Raw genomic sequence first — 17105 nt, 5'->3', positions numbered from 1 at the left:
TTTCTGAAGCTATGTCCATTTCAACTTCATGCAACTGAACCAAAACCCAAAGTTCATGACTATGAGGACAAATTTTGGAGCCATATATTTGTTAATATCTTCTTTTATATTAATACATGATTAGGCATTCTTTATGCTTGTGTATATCTTACATCTTTTGCTCCTCTGCTGTCACTTGAAATGAAATTTTTTAGGAGTACTTAGAATTTTTCCCTCCTTTGGTTTAGTTTAATTTATTTTTAGGTTCAAACTAAATTATAATTATTAGTCAACCATTAGCTGGGATATAAAAAGATTTAATTTTTCTTGTAGAAATATAATTTGATTTTTAAAGTTAGAGTTTAGTTTGGATTATAGGATTTAAATACTTTGACCAACTATAGGGCTTAAATTGTAATTTGGAGTTCGGCCTAATGGGCTTTTGTAGCATTATGGGCCTCAAAAATATCTTTTAATTGTTAAGAGTAGTTTACAGATAAACCCAAAAAGAAACTCTTAAACCCTTTTCCTCCTCAAAGAAGAAACTTAAAAAAAAAAAAAAAAAAAAAAAAAAGAAATCCAAACCCTCTCCTCCTCTTTACCTCGTTCCAATCCTTGCTCCAATTCCACTTCCTATCTCGGTTGCAATCCGAATCCAATGGTTCTCTCTCCCGCCTTCCAGCTCCAGCCTTCGTATCTCTTCGACTCTCTTCTCTCCACCTCATTCTCCCGCCTCCATTGCCTCCGACTCTCGTCGTTCACGAAGCTCAAATCCCACCTCAATTCCATCCATAACCAAAGCCCTAATCCCAAATCGTCTCCTTTTCCTAGGCGCAGCAGTTACCGCCGCAATCTCACCTCCGGTGACCTCTATTCCAAGTCCACTTGGATCCGGAGCTGGGTTGATTCCCAAACCAGAGTGCTTCCGAAGCGGCCAAGTGAGGTGCTCGATTACCGAGATGGGTTCTCTAGTGATGACGACGAGATGGGTACTAGTAGAAGTACTGGGAGTGGTACCATGGAGAAGATTGTGGAAAAATTGAAGAAGTTTGGGTACATTGATGACTCTGATGAGAGAAATGAGCGGCCTTTGCCGCAAAAGGGGTCGGTGGAGGACATCTTCTATTCGGAAGATGGAATTTTGCCCGATTCGAGAGGTGGATTGTCGTTAAATTTGAACGAGGAGGTGCGGTTTCCGTGGGAGAAGGCTTCGGAGGGGAGTGGAGGTGGACGAGAACTGGGTATGGATAGGAAGAAGAAGGGTAGGACTTCGTTAGCGGAGCTGACCCTACCGGAAGGGGAATTGAGGAGGCTGAGGCATATGGCAATAAGGATGAAATCGAAGACTAAGATTGGAGGTGCAGGGGTGACGAAGGAGATTGTGGATTTGATACACGAGAAGTGGAACACGAGTGAGGTGGTGAGGCTCAAGTGTGAGGGTCCACCAGCGCTTAATATGAAGCGAATGCATGAGATACTAGAGGTTTGTTTCTCCCTGTTCACTTTTTTTACAGAACTTCTTGGCTGCACTGCATGATTAATAACATTAATATGTAAAAGATTATGATGTTTTGCATATAACATTCCTTTGCTGCTAACAGAAGTGTAAGTACTGAATGTAACTCTGAAACTCAGTTCATAGTAACTGCTTATTGTATGTTCTTAGGTTCGACTCAAACATATATGATAAGACTAACAAGATAATCATAGCTATGTATGATTCAAGCATATCTATTTCTGTATATTCATGAATTGAGACAATTATATCCTTATATAATCCTGAGCTTCTCCTTTGGAGTCAAAAGCAACTTACATTTACAATTTTAGCATTGAATGAGGATAAAAGGCTATTCCTTGACATGGGAGTCCGAAAGGACCTACTTACTCTCTCCACCAGTGGACTTATCTTTTCATTCTTGAATAGATGCCATGGATTTGTTAATAAATGGGTAAGTTGTGAAATTATTTAAGTCGTCCTTGTGTTTCTTATGCTATCATGATCGCTGGTGTTAGTTGAGTTTTCTCTTTATCTTGATAAATCAATCAAATTCAATATTAAAGTTAGTTTCTATCTCTTGAAAGTTGAAATGATAGGATGCATCACTTTGTTACTTATGTTTGATTGTTACATGATTTCGTCATGTCATAAGTTGACAGACCTTCTTTTTCTTGGCTAATTCTTCATCTACATACTGTTCATCACAAAACCTATTCATTGACATCATATTATTGCTGGATATTCTCAGAGAAAAACAGGAGGACTGGTGATATGGAGGTCAGGAACTTCTATTTCTTTATATAGAGGCGTAACCTATGAGGTTCCTCAGCCACTTAAAAGACAATATCAGAGCACTCAAGGCATTGGTTTGAGTTCCTCCAGCAAAGCTTCATATAATTCACTTGTGGCTCCCACTGAGTATCATAGACTCAGAAATGCACCAGATCCTCGTCAAGGCCTGACAACTCCAGCTGAGAAGGAAAACAAAAATGAATTACATCAGGAGATCAAATATGAAGATGAAATTGATAAGCTATTAGATGGTCTAGGTCCTAGATATAGTGATTGGCCAGGAGGTGACCCATTACCTGTAGATGCTGATTTGCTTCCGGGGATGATTCCAGGTTATAAACCACCTTTCAGGGTTCTCCCATATGGTGTAAAACCTTCTCTTGGACTAAAGGAAGCTACTGCTTTACGGAGGCTTGCGAGAGTATTACCTCCTCACTTTGCACTTGGTACGCATACTCCCTTTCATTCTTACCCATTTTCCCTTTTTTCCCTTCTGATTGGTGAATTCAACATCTTATAGGAAGAAATAGGCAACATCAAGGTTTAGCTGCCGCTATGGTGAAGTTGTGGGAGGAAAGTTCAATTGCAAAGATTGGTTTGAAGCGAGGAGTACAGCTTACAAGTAGTGAAAGAATGGCTGAAGATATTAAAGTAACTCAAAAAACCTTTGCTTAGTATCTAGGAGATTTGTTATCATAGGAGATTATGTAGATGCTTAGTGAAACTTAAAGTACCGAAAGGATTTTTTATACCTATTCCTTTTCCTTTCCTTCTTCAATTGTAGAAAGGGTTTGAAATTACTCTCTCTTTTGGTTGCCTTTCAGAAACTAACAGGGGGTACAATTCTTTCAAGGAACAAGGATTACCTTGTCTTCTACAGAGGGAAGGATTTTTTGTCTCCAGAGGTCACAGAGGCATTACTTGAAAGGGAAACTTTAGCAAAAGTCATGCAAGATGAAGAAGAAAAGGCACGAGTACGAGCCACCTCTTCAATTTTTTCCAATATTGAGACAGTTGAAGAGCCTAGTGCGGCTGGTACTCTTGTAGAGACACTTGAAGCTGATGCTAGATGGGGAAATAGAGTGGATGACAATCATGTAAACAAGATGATAAAAGCTACAGAAATGGCAAGGCATGCTGACCTTGTGAGGAAGCTAGAGAGGAAGCTTTTTCTTGTGAGTATCTTGAATTTGAGTTATTGGTGTGAACAGCATAGAATCGGTCACTGACCTTTTTGTACTTCTGCGTTGCTTGTCCGTTGTCTACAAGTAGGCTAGTGTAGTATGGTTTTAAGGGAAAGCATAGGTGAAGATTATGTTGATATTTACAATATTCTATTTTTGTTTCAAGTAAAAGCTTGACTTATTACAAACAGATAGAAAATTATAGCTTGCTTTGCTGGTAATATATATTAAGATATGTTGGAGAATGAGTTACACATATTTAGTGTCATTTGGTATTTTCTGTGCATGAACTCTGAATCAAAATGCATGTTCTTGCATCACTGCAATGAAATTTAAAATTTTCATTGACACGTAGGCTGAAAGGAAGATAATGAAAGCTGAGAAGACATTAGCCAAAGTGGAGGAATCATTGAGGCCAGCTGAATCTTCCAAAGTGCCTGAAACAATTACTGATGAAGAGAGGTTCATGTTTCGCAAACTTGGATTGAGGATGAAGGCCTTTTTGCTCCTGGGTACTTTTCCTCTAAACCGTTCTGTTAAAACTGTCTTTGCGTGTATATTCTTTCGTAGCAGGATATGCTTTTCATTTTTTTTTCTTTTTTCACTACAAATCTTTATTTTTCATGCTAAGAGGAATGGATTAGTACTGTGTCCATTTTGTTTACAATATCTGTACTCCTATTGACCAATCCAACTTCACCACTCCTCACCATGAGCTTCTTTACATGTTTAATTTCACAAAGGTGGTTTTACTTGCTGTTTGATATTTCTAGTCTTGATTTCCTTTCCTGATGGAAGTTTTTTCGGTCTTAATTATTTTAATGCTTTCAGGTAGGAGAGGAGTTTTTGATGGTACAGTTGAAAATATGCACTTGCATTGGAAATATAGGGAATTGGTTAAGGTTATTGTGAAGGCAAAGACTTTTGCACAGGTCAAGAACATTGCATTGTCACTAGAAGCTGAGAGTAGGGGGATCTTAGTCTCTGTGGATAAGATCTCCAAGGGCTTTGCCATTATCGTGTATCGTGGTAAGGATTATCAACGACCCCCAATTTTGAGACCCAAGAATCTGTTGACGAAGAGGAAGGCTTTAGCACGATCTATCGAGCTTCAAAGGCATGAGGTAAAGTTTTATTTCATAGCTATAATTATTCTGATTTTCATTCAATCAAGAGTAATATACAGAAGGGGGGAGCCCTATTTGTATGTCCAATCCCATGTCGTGCACCAAGCCAATTGCAGTAAATGATCAGCGAGAGAAGCAGAAAGGATGTGGAGACTGATATGCACTATCCCCAGACTCCAGGAATGCCTTAACCTTTTAGGAATGAAGCTTCTCCAATGGCATTAGCTCTCTCTCTCTCTCTCTCTCTCTCTCTCTCTCTCCTCTCATGTTAACTCTTCAAACTCTATGTGGGCATCTAAAGAATCATAAATAATATCCGTGTGTGTTCTGATGCCTCCTTTTTCCCCCTTTTCCTAATTCCAGGCTCTTAATCGGCATATCACAAATCTAAACAAAAGGGTGGAGCAGTTGAAGTCTGAACTGGTATGGTATATTATGATTGTTCTTAACTCATATGATTTATGTTGATAATATTTGTGTACGTTTTTTACATACTGAACAAACTCCTTGGAATAATTCAGGTCCAAATGGAGAATGTAAAAGATCAAGGGGATGAGAACTTGTATGCCAAACTGGACTCTGCATATTCCACAGAAGAGGAAGACACAGAGGTATGTGGATGTGTGTGCATAAGGTAGACCTGCAGATGATTTCCGCTAAGGGACTTGATATTTGTGGGAAAGCAGGAGTTATCTCAGCTAACCATTTTCTTGTTAGGCAAATATGTTATAGTGTAGATTATAGGCGCCGTCATTAATTTTATCTACTATATACCAAGTGAATGGCATTTCCAAAGATGTTGATCTTCTCGTTTTCTTTGTAGGATGAGGATGCAGATACTTATCTTGATACTTTTGATAGTGTTCTTGACATCGATAGTGACCAAAATGATGGAGCTGAGGCCTACCAAGATGATGAGGATGAGACCGAGGAGGAAATTGATGATTGTCGTGATAATGACAATGAAAGTGACGATGAGCAAGATGAAGATGAAGCTGTTGGCCACATACATACATCAAGAAATCTCTCCTGTGATCAGCAAAGTGAAAGACAAACTGTAGATAACTTGTATATGTAAAGCTAGTTGAGCAACAATCTTGATGCAGAAAAAAAAAAGAGGTTCTGCAGTTCTCTGTCTTGTGCAAATCTGTGGTCCGATTCTTTCCTTAATAAAATCAATTCGAAGCAGCCAAGACTATTGGTATTAGCTAATATAGTTGATATGATGCCTGTTTCTTTCTGTACTTGGATTACCTGCATCATATATCCTTCAAGAACTGATGGCTGTAATTCTCCATGGTAAAACCAAATTGGGTAGGAGAAGAATATGATATTGAGTCATATCCCCTTAGTAATTGTTGAACTGCTAATCACAAGTTTCCAAGTATAGGTGCCCCTGACTGCAGCAAATTCCTACAGTCAGAGATTAAAATTGGGGAAAAAAATCAGAGTTGGTAGGTATCTTGTTCATGACTATCGTGGTCATGAGTTCAACTCCAATCCCAAACAATATTGTGGAGAAATTGTTTGGTGGTTGGTAGTTTGGTGGCTTGGCTCGATTCGGTTGATAGCTCGGCAGTGCGATCAGCTTGACAACGCAACAGCTTGGAGCAGGTCTCAGCGGTGTTTGATTCGAAGCAATTGTTCGGCGACGCATATGGTTTGAAGCCTAGACTAGACAGCTAAAAGCTTAGTGGAACCTAAAATACCTCTGTATCTAGGGAGGATTGACCCTTTGTCTAGCCCATATCTAGCTTTCGGGCTCATGAATGATCAAAAAAAAATTGGGAAAAAAGAAAAATTAATGTTACACAGTCAGATTAATCAACTGATGTAAAACTAATGCTGCAGAAGCATTTCTCTATCACCTTATGTGCAAGTATTATTTCCGGAGAAGATACTGAAATAATTCCAGAGCGACAAATAAAATCAGAGAAAATTACAGGTATAACTGCAGTGAAAGCTTCACAGTTTACATCTCAAAATCTCAAAGTTACCAATTTAAAGAATGACAAGACACCCTGAAATACTAGATCTAACATTTTCCAGATTCTGTATACGATTCATGTTGGCCTTAACTGATGATATCAAGATAAGCCAACAAAAAGTGCCAGGCCATAAGTATATCCCAGCAGGGGCAGGACTAATGGACAAGACTGACTTTAAAAAAACGAAGAAGAAAAGACCTTGAGAAGAAGTTTCTATTGTAACTGACATCAGTCAGCAACACCTAGTTTAAGTTGTACAGAGACATCTCAGCTCAACTATTATGCTGTTGGGCTCCTTGGCTGCAAGTGACCAATTATGTTTTACCACTATCTGCAAATAGAAAATCATGAAACAAGAATGAGGCCTGGAGATAACAATGCCATCATCCTTCATTCCTTGATCTCCTGTTCAAGTGCCTTGATGCGGCAGCTTTGCCGGCGGACACAAGGTCGTTGAAGTTATCCGACTTCCCCAGTATAATCTCAATCTGCAATCAGGAGAATAGGAGAGAATTAGAAACAGTCATCAGTTCAAAAGAGAGAAAACCTGAGGAATGGACTCGCACCTTTGCTTTCCGAACTAGGCGGCCCTTGGCCTCGTCCTTCGTTCCAATAGTTGATGTCTGGATCTCTGCTCAAGTTGAGGAGGAAAACATAGTCACCACTCAACATTCACTACTTTACTGAGTCATCTTTATGATAGAACATGGATTTTATTAGGAGTAAGTCTTATGTGCTTACTTTTCTCAGTAGCCAGGCCATTGTTCTTCAGGATCTCAGCAACCGTGACAACAGTGCCAATAGCTGTAATAAAATTCAAGACGACACAACCAATAAAATTAGCGTATGATCGTAATAACAGATTTCTTCTCTACTCTCTGATTTGGTTTAGCTAGATAAAGTAGATACAGTAGGAATTAAAGAAGTGAACTACTTTTCAATATTAAAGAAAATTAACGCACATTAAAGGACCACATTCATCAAAGAACACAAGGAACACATGCAAAAGAATCGCAAGTTATGGAAGAAGATAACAGGCAAAAAATTAACACAAATTCTATTCATCTAAAATAGCCAGGGTACAAGAAACAGTGAGCAGTGAGAGCCAACTATAGTCATCTATGAATGGGGGCTATAAGCCGGCAAATGCGAAGATGAGAGGTTTGATCATTCATGACATAGTAGCAGAAAAGAAAGGCAATGTTAAAACTATCAAATAGAGAACCTCAAAGGAGAGTATATCCAGGAGTTTATTTCAAGATTCTAAGGAATAAGACTGCAAGGAAAAGATTGAAAGCATAGTTCACTCGATACTTCTTTATTTCAACTTCTTATAATATATACAGAAATTGAATGACAAAAAGCAAATGAAAAAAAAAAAGAAAAAAACAAAGAAGGGCAATGAGATCCTTAATCATTACCCATCCCCAGCGCAGAAAGCTCGACCTCGTTATGGTGCTGCATGTATCTCTGCAGAACAATTTCATATAAAAGAAAATGAGAAATGCATAATTAATCACGGAACCAAAAGTGTTACTACTAGAAAGAAGATTCTGAAACTGCCTACATGGAACTTTTCATGAGTGACAATAGAAGATGCAAGAAATTGCATCAATAGTTCAGAATACATCCACTTGATCTCAAGAATTCGCGAGTATGCGAAACATAGAATGATTCACCTTTGAAGCAATTCAATTATGCCGAGAAATAAAGAGAAAAAAGTTGCAATTTATCGCCAAACAAAAGAAAAATAGATAAGAGAGACATATTTCATCATCATTTCTGACAAAATGAAGTCCATAAAGAAGAGCACGAAGAGATCCAGTACCCATATTGTTTCGAATCTAGGAAAACGAAAACTTTAATCCATAGACTTATCGTAAGAAAACCGTTCCATCTCAAGAAACTTAGCACCATATTTGAAAAAATATATATAAGAACAAATTAATATTCATAACTTATTACGATAAAAATCTTAATGGAAAGATCCAAATTTCAGGGGCAAAGGTCCTGATTTCCATCTGAAGACTAGTAGAGATTGCAAAGAAGATCTCATCTAATCCAAGTTTCTACTGAACCAAAGAATAAAACGCAGAGAGAGAGAGAGAGAGAGAGAGAGAGAGAGAGAGACCTTGGCGAGATTGACGTAGAAGTAGAGCGGCTTCTTGTTGGTGGAGACCTGGATGCGATTCTTTTTTATTGGCTCCGCCGCCGCCACGGCCACTCTCGATTCCTTCGTCGTCTCGGCCATCGTCGCCACTACCTCTCTCTCTCTCTCTCTCTCTCTCTTCTTGGGAGAAGGGAAGCTGTTGATCTCTCAAAGAAGGGGAAGACGGTCGCGAGAAGTGCTCCAAGAGGCGCGCTTATATCGACGCGATTCGCTCAGCCTCAGGGTCTAGCGAACAGGAAAGAGACTCGTGTCCTACTGGTTTTGGCGGGGCTGGGTACAAGGCCGTACTAGGCGGTTATTTTCGTTTCCGATCAGTTATGAATGGATGGATATATATACCCCCCGAGTTTCCGTCTTATCTACGGTTGAGTAGTGCTGCGTCTCCTCTTGACGATGACGATCTACGTGAGAAGAGGGTAAATCGTGTAATATAAAATATTGGTGACAATGCATAAGAGCCCTTTATTTTATTTTATTTTATTTTCTTAGTAATAAGATGGTGATTCCATTATTATATCTGACAAGAAAAGGGTGCAAAAAAGTTGTAGAAAGTTGGTAGAAGAAAAATCCTGATCCCGTCATAAGCCAGCCAACCCGTGCGTATTTCTCCATTGCCAAGGAACAGTATACCGCAGGTAGAGAGAGTAATATAACGAGGCCTTTAGGACTTAGGAGGCTCATCTTTAGATTTTTGGCTTTCACATGAATTACAGTAGCAACAGAGCCAGAGGCAGCCCTAGGAACAAAACACAAGGGCCTCTCAGGTTGTTGTTTCGGATGAGAAACCCCAAATATCACAGGCTACAGAGGGATTATTGAAAGCTCCACGAATCCTAATTGAGTTTCAGCAGTCCAGAGGACAGCGTACACCGTTTAGCAAAGGCGCCATTGATTTGGTTTAGGAGGACAAGTTTGCCTGAGGTGAGCCGAAAGGCTCCACAACGATCGATGGCAATGGTTGGAAAGAGCAGCTGCTAAGTGGTGGCATTGGTTTTGTTGAAAGAAGTATTCACTGCGAGCTCTCCTCAGGTGCCACATGCCAGCGGCAATGATACATGCAATAAAGGAGAGTAGAAGCCTCTGTAAGGCCAATCTAAACTTTTTCTCCAATGCCCACTGCTCTAGCAAATACAAAATATATGGAGAGAAGCTAATTACCGTGAAGTCATGCATTTGTAGGGAGGCGAACGCATGTGGCTTTTCAGAGAAACATCTATGTTTAGGAGCAAGAAACAATCTCCGAAGAATCTGCCTGACCTTCAGCTTTAGAAATCACCGATAAACTTAGACAAGAGGCCGCATAGGCTTTGGCTTAAAACAAAAGGTCAAAAATCAAATATGAGTGGATTATTTATTTATTTATTTATTCAGTTTTTCTAATAGGCTAAGCTAATTATATACCAGACAAAAACTAAACATTAACCCCAATATTTATGGAAAGAATCGAACTAGTGACCTATAAGACTCAACCATAACTAATAATTTAACTAGGATACCTTAAAATTGTGACTTCTCTCAAGACGTTAAAAGAAACACTAAAGAAAGAAAAGAACAGATAAGGCTGGACATGCATTACAAGTTTTACATATTCAAGCATAACAGAATCATCAAACAAGATGACAACCCAAACGATAATGCACCAATATCAGGGAATAACAACTAGGGAAAATTTTTATATGACCTCAATAGGTCAAACCAAATACAATATAGCAAAAAAATCATGTCATCTATCTCTCGTTGCATTCCTTGTTATACCTTTTCTGCTTCCTCTCTTCACAATGTGTTTCCCTTAGTTGCTTTCTATAAAACAACATAAATAAGTCAAGACCGAGGGAAAAGAAACAAATACAAACGACTCGCTAACAACTAGCTTTCTCATATCACAGCATCAAATTTCTGATACAGGTGAAGCGATCGGGAGAGTATAACATTAGTGTAACTGCTGAATCGGCTTTGCTATTGAAAGCTCTTGCCTACAATTGAAGAGTCTGTCCTTCCATAATTTTTTCAGCTGATGGCCCCATCTCATGAACAAACTTTACAGATTCTGACAGTCTATTGAGAAGGTTGACTAGAGCAATCACTTCATTCCTCTGCAGCTGCAACTGAAAATATACCAACAAAGAACATTATAAAATTTGAAGAAAGTCCTGATCAGAAATCAGGAAATGAACATAACATGATAGAGAAATACAAATACTCTTTAACTTATGGATAGGTACAGAAGATAGGTTTCTGTATGTTTCAAGTTCTTGAATATTTTATTGCATACTTTCTTATCAATTTATTTTTGCCATACATCATTTCTGTTAACTTTTGAGACCAAGATCATTAATGTTATTTCTCTCAATCTTTAAGTTAAATATCCATGTTTCACTACTACTCGCAGCTTATCTGCCTAAGTCCAAAGTTGTTGAATAACACTCATTTTCAAAAATATAAAGTTTGACTGTGCTCCCAAAATGTGTTTAAAGAATAAAAAAACTTCCAGAAAACACATTAAAAAATGACACCATTTCATTGTTTCTAAAAACAAACAGGACAACATTGGATACTTTCGTGGTAGAGAGACAAATGTTGCTTCAAGAGATGAATAGTGTACAAACTGCCTAGTATGAAAGAAAGCCATTATCCCAACAAACAAATAACTCATCACAAGTTCGAAATGAGAAATGCAATAAGTCCCTCAACTTGATTTTGTTTCCTTTTAGGATAGAACTCAACGAAGATTGAACAATAAGAAATTTCACCCATCTGACTCAAAAGAACCACATATACTAGCATACTTCCATCATTTCAAACAAGCATAGGCAGTTCAGAAAGGTCGAAGTGAGAACAAGAATGCCCATGTAACAATTAATGAGGATGGAACAATACAGGAAAGGGAAATCACATAATGATTTAGTAAATTGTTCACCTTGTTATTTCTAGTTATGCCCAAACTGGTTCAACAATATAAGGGTGAAATGATAAGGGAAGTTCTAGATGTTCTAGTAAATTTAAAACATTCATATTCAACAAGATGCCGACTAGTAACTTATGTAACCTTACCTACTAGAGAAATGGAGCACAACTTCTACACTTTTAGTTTATTACTTGTATGGAAGGAGGGTGAGACATTGTAATAGACTTCTACAAAGTGCAAGGACAACAAAAGAGAACAACATACAGGTGGATTTGGATGGTTTTGGCCATCAACAGAGAAAAGAATCTTCAATGCAGTCCCAAGACCAAGAACTTGAAGCTTCCCCCACAGGCGGCACTTTTCACATCCAACACAGTCCATCAATGCACTAGAATAGGCATATTGAATTGGTCAATTAAACATGTTCCGTGCATATAGGTTCAGGTAACAAGTCAAAGTTGTGATTCAAACCTGATGTTTCTGAACTGTTTCTGGATCTGTTGCTTCAGCTCTGGGCCATTTTCACCTTGCCAAAGCTTGGCTTCATCAAATGGTAATGGGCAAGCAGCCTGCAACTTGGGGTTATAGAGCAACTGCTTCACCAATGAATGCGTTTTGAGGTCCTCCTGAGAGTTACCAGTACTGTAGTCAGCCTGTTCCAGATAATCTGCAGCCTGAAACTCGTCAAGAATAACAGTGTTATGCAAACATAGAAACCACAGAAAGTAGCAACGTTCAGCTATACCTCACATACCATAGAATTATGACTGGAAGGAACAGATGAAGTGAATCTAAGTTCCAATTATTTATTCATTATGTTAGTGGATTAAACTGAAGGATATACATAGATAGTCATTCAGTCTTAGTCTCAATAACCAAAAGTCTTATCTTAAGAGAAGAAGAGGATATAGCCCTTGCTAAAAGTCAAAAAGTGTTTACATACTCTTGAGGAATTCAAAGTACAAGGAGAGAAGAGGATATGAGAAGAGGCAACGAATAGATTGTACAGTGTCATCTATAGACAGTCACAGAATTACATATTGAAAGTGTGAAACATCAAAATCGAGAAGTAAAAGAGAACTAATTACCTTTGTTGTTGCTCGAAGAACAAATAGGAAGGTGAAGTACAGATTTCCAACACGATCAGGATACTTCAATGCACGGTCATACATCAATTCAAGATTATGGCCCCACTAAAACCATTAAAAAGAAAGAATGTGAGAAAACAAGTTGTTAAAGAAACACTATCCTAACGGATAACACATCAAAGGTGCAATGAAGATACCAAGTTAGTCGATTCGTCAAGGAGATAATCAGAAGCTATATGTACTGAAATTGAGCAATGCAATCCTGAAATCAACTTGTACAACACTTTCTTCTCCTGGCAAAATTCTTCTGAAGGATCTAATGAAAAAATAGAAGTTAAGATATAGTCAGCAATGTCACACAAAATCGTTGTCTAGCAGCCTAGCAATATATATACAAGATTCAACAATCCATAGGAACATTTGTTTGATAATCTGGCTACAGTCAAATGTGCCAGATATGGCAGTAAACAAAATTAATATGAACTTCAGCAGTTATGAGGCTTAGGGACTTTATGGTATTGTTGTGGTTATGAGGCTCAGACTGCCGTCTACAGCCAGAATATGGAAATTGCAATATACAACAGACTGATTTTTACTGATAATAAATGAAACAAAATAATGGACATCTAAAGCAGCATCAAGATAAATAGAAATATGTAAGGATCTGAACTGACATTTTGGACAATTTTCTTTGTAAATGGCATCCCATATCCTCCTAGCTGGCAAACCAGTATATCCAGTAAAACGTTCAGGGTTTAACTGGAGGTTCACATATGTCATCTCAGCTGCAAAGAAAAGGTCAACCATCATTTATCATCACAGATTCAATCCTATTGCCTAAATAATAGAAAAGGCATACAAGAAACTAAAGTTATTACCATTGTCAGTCTCATCATCATATGTCCATGGATTGTCAGTTTCAGTCCACCCCCTGAAAAGTTTACTATCAAGAGTTCTGTCCACAGCAGCCTGAGGTTTTCCCTCCTGACAAATCATATCCTCAGCAGATATAACATTTGATGGCTTCTTAAATGGCTCTGGGAATTCGTTTTCTGGACACTCACACACAGAACAATCCCTAAGACGGCACATACCATCCTCAGGCCAAAATGGGCAGTCACACCATAATTTAACCTACCAATCAATGAGAAGATATATTCAAAACCAGAAAAGCAAACATTGAAACGTCAAAGGATACCATACTCTACCAAAGAATAGATGGGATAACAGTGCCGATATTGACAATATAAACCATGTAGTCCAGTACTAGATCTATCAAAACATCCATCAATCAATATAACACCATTTGATCACATAACAGTGCCGATATTGACAATATAAACCATGTAGTCCAGTACTAGATCTATCAAAACATCCATCAATCAATATAACACCATTTGATCACATAATTATTCAATTCAATATAAGTTAATCAGCCAGTTTTTTCCATCCTCCCTCTCGTACTAAGAGATGTCACACGACAAGCATGAGGCTTGCTAATTTTACTCGTGACTTATGAGAAGTACCTTTCCAGTGGCATGAAGTACCTTGATAGTCTTTTTTGGATAATGCCTTCAATTTTATATTCACATGGCATCATAATTTTATCACTCAACTCATACTCATATCATTCATTTCCATCCTGACTTTGAAATAAAAATAACTTTCTCTTGTGTACAGGTACAATGAATACAAACCTACACTAAGAATATATTCTATACGCTTTTCATGTAGCTCATTCATTAACTCGAGATTTAACTCATATTTTGAAATCCTAACAGGATTTAACTTAATGTAGGTCATTCATTGACAAAATTTTGCACTAGGAAAATCTGTTGCACCATTTCTTTTTTTCTTTTTTTTTCTATTGTCTCTAGTTACTCTATTCCAAGTTACCATGAAGACATAAGATATATATAATCAGGGTTATGGAAAACAAATCACAGAGCTATTAATTGTAGGCACAAACTTGAAAGTTGTGCAGATATGATCCTCACCCGGACTATACATTTCAAGAAGCCTTCCAAAGGCAAAAACATATAATAATTCAACCCCAGATTGCTATATCTCAAAGGATTTTATGTCAAGTTGAGGTAGCTAACCAAATGTTGTCTAGACCAGATTTTTCTATCCGCAGACATAACAACGAACAAGTTAGAGAGTATTATTTCTATTGATACACTTGCTTAAGTTCCTTAAATTTAGTGACATAAGTACTAATCCCCTCTTAAGTAAATTTGTTTCTTGCCAATTATACGTACCACAAAATAGTTAAAATGACACACAATATCTATAAGTCAAACGAGTATATGTCTCCCACCCTCCACAGACCACAAGTAGCAAGGGAAGATTGACAGCCAACTACATATACTAAAAAAACGGTAAATAAAGCTAAAAGAACACTAAGGCCCATTAGTTTACCTTAAAGTACCGGAAGAACGGAGTGGCCACGAGCTCTTGAAGTATCGGATGCAACACTTCCTCATTGATAGAATCCACAGTTTCATAATCACAGCAGCAGTCCTCGACCAGACCCGTGTACTTCCTCGAATCCTGACTCCTCCAAAACTAATCCCAACAAACCACCACACGAAAACCCAAATCATACCGGATCCAACGCATCCATCTCACTAATTCCACCGATACCGTAATAACCAAGAAATATCTCAACTTGATGGGGGAATCGGAAATCTTACGGGGCATTGGCACGACTTCTTGGAGAGCTTAGGGAGATTCCTCGAGCTGGCAGCAGTGGCGAGGAGGAGGGCGATTAGGGCACCCACCCCCGCCCAAACCCACCTACGACGCCTAGAGACGCCGTTTCCTTCGTGCTCCGGCTTCCCCATTGAAATTAAAACCTACGAATTCTCAGGAAATGGGGAAAAAGAGATTAGATTGGATAGAGAATCCTAGATGCGAATATGGGATTCGGGATTTTGAATTGGATTTCTTCCGGTCGAAGTCACAAACGCGGAGAGAGGGAGAGTTTCCGAGAAAATGAAAATGGCGGTTCATAAGACGAGGAAAATGCTGGTTGATTATCTGCTGACTTCAATGCAGGAAGTTTGCTACAATCGGGTACTCGGCAGCATAGAAATGGCTGGAAATCATTTTTACGAATTGTTTTAGTTTTTACATTAATTCTTGATGCTCATTTGCTGGCTTGGCGAGATGTGATTCGGCCGTTGACGTAGCAATAGGTGGGTAGAGGATTAGAGGCATTTATTGTTCTTTCTTTATTTTCACATATGTGGTAGTAATGCGTTCTAACGTATCGATGAAATTTTTTTAACGACATCAATCGGTACTTTAAAACAAAACTAGCATCAAATTCATACTCTTTAAACAATTGGATTGCAGTCGTTTTTTTTGGTTAATTTGGCTGGAAAGAAATACAAGAATTCTTTTAAACAAAACTAAAGAGCGAAAGGTCTCGGCTAGTATTAAAATATTGTTATTATATTGTGTAAGTATCCGAGGAGAAGAGCATAAAAAGAAAGCAAAAGATAATACAAGTAGACGTGATTATCGTGCGGCCGAGCTGGGCAGAGGGTGTAGGCTTAAATATTTATTCGCAGCCCTACCTACTAATTACTTGGGTCGGGTTAGAATATTATAGTCCGTTAAGCCCATTAGATATTGAGCTTAGGCTAAATATGATTGTTAAAAATAAAAAATATTATATCTTATTGGGTTGAGTTTAATAAGCTTATATGGAGAGTTTATTATTTTTTTATGAAAATATACTTATAATTTATTAAATATTTAATGTATGACTAAAAAAATTATAGAAATATACATGCATTATGAGTCGAGCCATAAATGAGAGTAGTAGATAGAGCTGGGCTCAGTCAGACAGGCAAAGGCTTATCCCATGTTATTCACTACCATCTTGGGCTCAGGTCGGGTCAAGCTTAGCTTGATTAAAATCGGGAGGATTCAGGCCGAGTTCGGATGAGTGATGAACACAATTTTGTGGTCGTTGATGATGAGTGAGAAGAGATTGTTGAGAGCCTAGTGTCACGGCCAATTCAGTTAGAACTTAAGTGTCTAGTGTCTTAAAAATCTAAATTTAATTATGATTAAGTTAGATTTTAGAGACACTAAGACCATCTGGAGGGACACCGTGATTTCTGTATTGAACACTACATAGATAAAAAAACTGAGGTGCTTTAGAGCGCGTCTATGGTATTCTAAATGACGGCTGAGGTGTTTTAGAACACAGCAGAATATTAAATGGGATTTAAGAGAATGAGATCATTTTTTCTTGACTTTCAGCCCTCCATCCTTTGTGTGGGATACCTTAGCTTGCAGTGAAGTGACTTCGTAGTTTTTGTAGGCTAAGAGGCACTCAAATTTGTGGGTTAAAGTGGC

General features: G+C 38.1%; 2 protein-coding genes and 1 pseudogene across 2 annotated transcripts; 1 reads left to right on the top strand and 2 right to left on the bottom strand.

The window, feature by feature from the left end:
• The first annotated feature begins 519 nt into the window (after positions 1-519).
• On the top strand, positions 520-5792 carry LOC140787169 (CRM-domain containing factor CFM3, chloroplastic/mitochondrial). Its single transcript, XM_073135953.1, has 9 exons — positions 520-1462; positions 2226-2715; positions 2790-2920; positions 3094-3444; positions 3809-3965; positions 4285-4577; positions 4944-5003; positions 5102-5191; positions 5404-5792. The coding sequence occupies exons 1-9, from the start codon at positions 638-640 to the stop codon at positions 5656-5658; spliced, it is 2652 nt and encodes an 883-aa protein (XP_072992054.1). The 5' UTR covers positions 520-637; the 3' UTR covers positions 5659-5792.
• Positions 5793-6958: 1166 nt separating this feature from the next.
• LOC140786006 (uncharacterized protein At2g34160-like) lies at positions 6959-8837 on the bottom strand (annotated as a pseudogene).
• Positions 8838-10383: 1546 nt separating this feature from the next.
• LOC140785487 (endoplasmic reticulum oxidoreductin-1-like) lies at positions 10384-15801 on the bottom strand. The gene is made up of 9 exons (XM_073133325.1): positions 15428-15801; positions 15153-15299; positions 13610-13865; positions 13406-13516; positions 12929-13047; positions 12732-12836; positions 12115-12317; positions 11908-12031; positions 10384-10843 (listed from the first exon to the last, which is right to left on the bottom strand). Exons 1-9 carry the CDS (start codon positions 15575-15577, stop codon positions 10712-10714), a joined length of 1347 nt encoding a protein of 448 aa, XP_072989426.1. The 5' UTR covers positions 15578-15801; the 3' UTR covers positions 10384-10711.
• Between the last annotated feature and the right edge of the window lie 1304 nt (positions 15802-17105).

This window comes from Typha latifolia, chromosome 4 (assembly GCF_019914945.1).
Source record: "Typha latifolia isolate L0001 chromosome 4, TyphaL0001v2, whole genome shotgun sequence".
Taxonomy (NCBI): Eukaryota; Viridiplantae; Streptophyta; class Magnoliopsida; order Poales; family Typhaceae; genus Typha; species Typha latifolia.
The sequence above is the reverse complement of the archived record's forward strand: the minus strand, read 5'-3'. Positions and strand labels throughout refer to the sequence as shown.

Excerpts from the sequence above, each read along its gene's own strand:
- LOC140787169 (XM_073135953.1), top strand. The coding sequence starts at position 638 with ATGGTTCTCTCTCCCGCCTTCCAGCTCCAGCCTTCGTATCTCTTCGAC. Across the intron at positions 1,463-2,225 it reads GAATGCATGAGATACTAGAG|AGAAAAACAGGAGGACTGGT; the intron begins GTTTGTTTCTCC and ends GGATATTCTCAG. Across the intron at positions 4,578-4,943 it reads TCGAGCTTCAAAGGCATGAG|GCTCTTAATCGGCATATCAC; the intron begins GTAAAGTTTTAT and ends TCCTAATTCCAG.
- LOC140785487 (XM_073133325.1), bottom strand. The coding sequence starts at position 15,577 with ATGGGGAAGCCGGAGCACGAAGGAAACGGCGTCTCTAGGCGTCGTAGG. Across the intron at positions 15,300-15,427 it reads AGAAGTCGTGCCAATGCCCC|TTTTGGAGGAGTCAGGATTC; the intron begins GTAAGATTTCCG and ends TGTTGGGATTAG. Across the intron at positions 12,032-12,114 it reads AAACAGTTCAGAAACATCAG|TGCATTGATGGACTGTGTTG; the intron begins GTTTGAATCACA and ends TGCCTATTCTAG.